The 1,813-nt window shown below is 39.7% G+C and overlaps 1 protein-coding gene across 1 annotated transcript; it reads left to right on the top strand.

Moving 5' to 3' along the window:
- The first annotated feature begins 205 nt into the window (after positions 1-205).
- LOC107692714 (carbohydrate sulfotransferase 12) lies at positions 206-1,574 on the top strand. The gene has a single exon (XM_016491877.1). It carries the CDS (start codon positions 390-392, stop codon positions 1,572-1,574), a length of 1,185 nt encoding a protein of 394 aa, XP_016347363.1. The 5' UTR covers positions 206-389.
- The last annotated feature ends 239 nt before the right edge of the window (positions 1,575-1,813 follow it).

Genomic DNA, 1,813 nt, shown 5'->3' with positions numbered 1-1,813 from the left:
ATTTTCTGTCAATATGGGGTGCTGTGTGTACATTAATGAGGAAAAAAAATTAACTTAAATGATTTTAGCAAATGGCTGCAATATAACAAAGAGTGAAAAATTTAAGGGGGTCTGAATACTTTCCGTACCCACTGTATGTAGCTTCAAGCATTCCTGCCCTCTTAACAGTTTGCACGTGGAACATTCTGAAATGTAGAGCACAAGAAGACAAGATTTAGGTGAGTGATGGATCATATTTTATGGGAACAGATTTTGAAATTAAACCGCAATGTACATGTCCTTATTTCTGTGTTTTTCTCCAGAATTCTCAACTTGACTCATTGCAGAGATGATAATGCTACATATTCCAGCTGGGTAGTTTCCACATCATTCAATAGTTTCCAGTGAAAATGCTAAAGCAGCTGCAGTTTTTCCTTCTGTTGGGAACATTATTTATCATGTTCTTCATAATAGTTCACTGGGATGATGTGAGAGATGGGACTTTTTATCTGCACGTGGCTCCATCATCTCCTGCATTTCCCACAAACATGATGTCCTCTGGACACTGGATAAGTGAGGATTCATTTCTCTGGAAAGAGTCAAGCAGGTCAGTCAAACCAAACCTGACAATCATCACAACTCACCTAAAACATGACCTAACACAGACTTTTACGCAGTCTTCTCCAACACACCTCGAACTGCGTCAAGCACATCGTAGACATTTAATAAGAGAACTATGCTCAGCCAATAGCAGCTTCAACTTCCCTGGAAAATTTAAGACATTTGACCAGATTCCAAGCAAAGCCCTGGACCATCTCATTGTGGATGATCATCATGGTGTTATTTACTGCTTTGTACCGAAGGTAGCCTGTACCAACTGGAAACGAGTCATGATTGTGCTCAGCCAAAGCCTGAAGGCACCTGATGGAGCTCCGTATCTGGATCCTCTTGACATACCATCAGCGTTATCCCACAATGCTACTCTGCATCTGACATTTAACAAGTTTTGGAAGCTGTTTGGTCGTTTCTCTCGTCCTTTGATGCATCACAAACTGAAGAATTACACTAAGTTCCTTTTTGTACGGGATCCTTTTGTACGACTTATTTCTGCTTTCCGGAACAAGTTTGCTCTGCCTAATGAGGATTTTTACAGACAGTTTGGCTCTGTAATGCTTCACCGTTATGCTAATATTTCAAAGCCCCCTGACTCCGCTCAAGAAGCCTTCGCTGCAGGTATCAGATTGTCCTTTACTCACTTTATTAAGTACCTGTTAGATCCACAGACTGAGGAGGAGAAGCCATTCAATGAGCATTGGCAGCAGATGTACAGACTCTGCCATCCGTGCCAAATTGAGTATGACTTTGTTGGGAAACTGGAAACACTTGATGAGGATACAGAACATTTGTTGAAGATTCTTGGGATGGAAAATCAGGTTCGCTTTCCCCCAGGGTACCGCAACAGGACAGCTGCAAACTGGGAACGAGACTGGTTTACAAACATTTCAGTAGCTGACAGGAGAGAACTGTACAATCTTTATGAAGCAGACTTCAGATTATTTGGATATGACAAACCTGAGACACTTCTGGACGAGTGACAGAAACAGTTGTTCTTTAAAAGAAATTAGCCTACATGTATATAATGTGAAATAAAAAGTGGATTGTACAGACGTTTTGGCGCTTAAACATTTTCTAATTTACTTCACTAAAACAGTGAATTGTCAGGTGCACATTTTTAGATTTTATATCAAACTTGTTATAAAACTGTATTGCTGATGAATGATTTGAATCAAAAACAAACTGATTAATGTTTCACTCATGGAAATTTAGTAATAAA

Source organism: Sinocyclocheilus anshuiensis, unplaced genomic scaffold, assembly GCF_001515605.1.
Source record: "Sinocyclocheilus anshuiensis isolate Anshui unplaced genomic scaffold, SAMN03320099.WGS_v1.1 scaffold50, whole genome shotgun sequence".
Lineage (NCBI taxonomy): Eukaryota > Metazoa > Chordata > Actinopteri > Cypriniformes > Cyprinidae > Sinocyclocheilus > Sinocyclocheilus anshuiensis.
Note: the sequence above shows the minus strand (reverse complement) of the source record. Positions and strands in the feature narration are given on the sequence as shown.

What these genes read in the sequence shown, in the direction of transcription:
- LOC107692714 (XM_016491877.1), top strand. Translation starts at nt 390, where the DNA reads ATGCTAAAGCAGCTGCAGTTTTTCCTTCTGTTGGGAACATTATTTATC.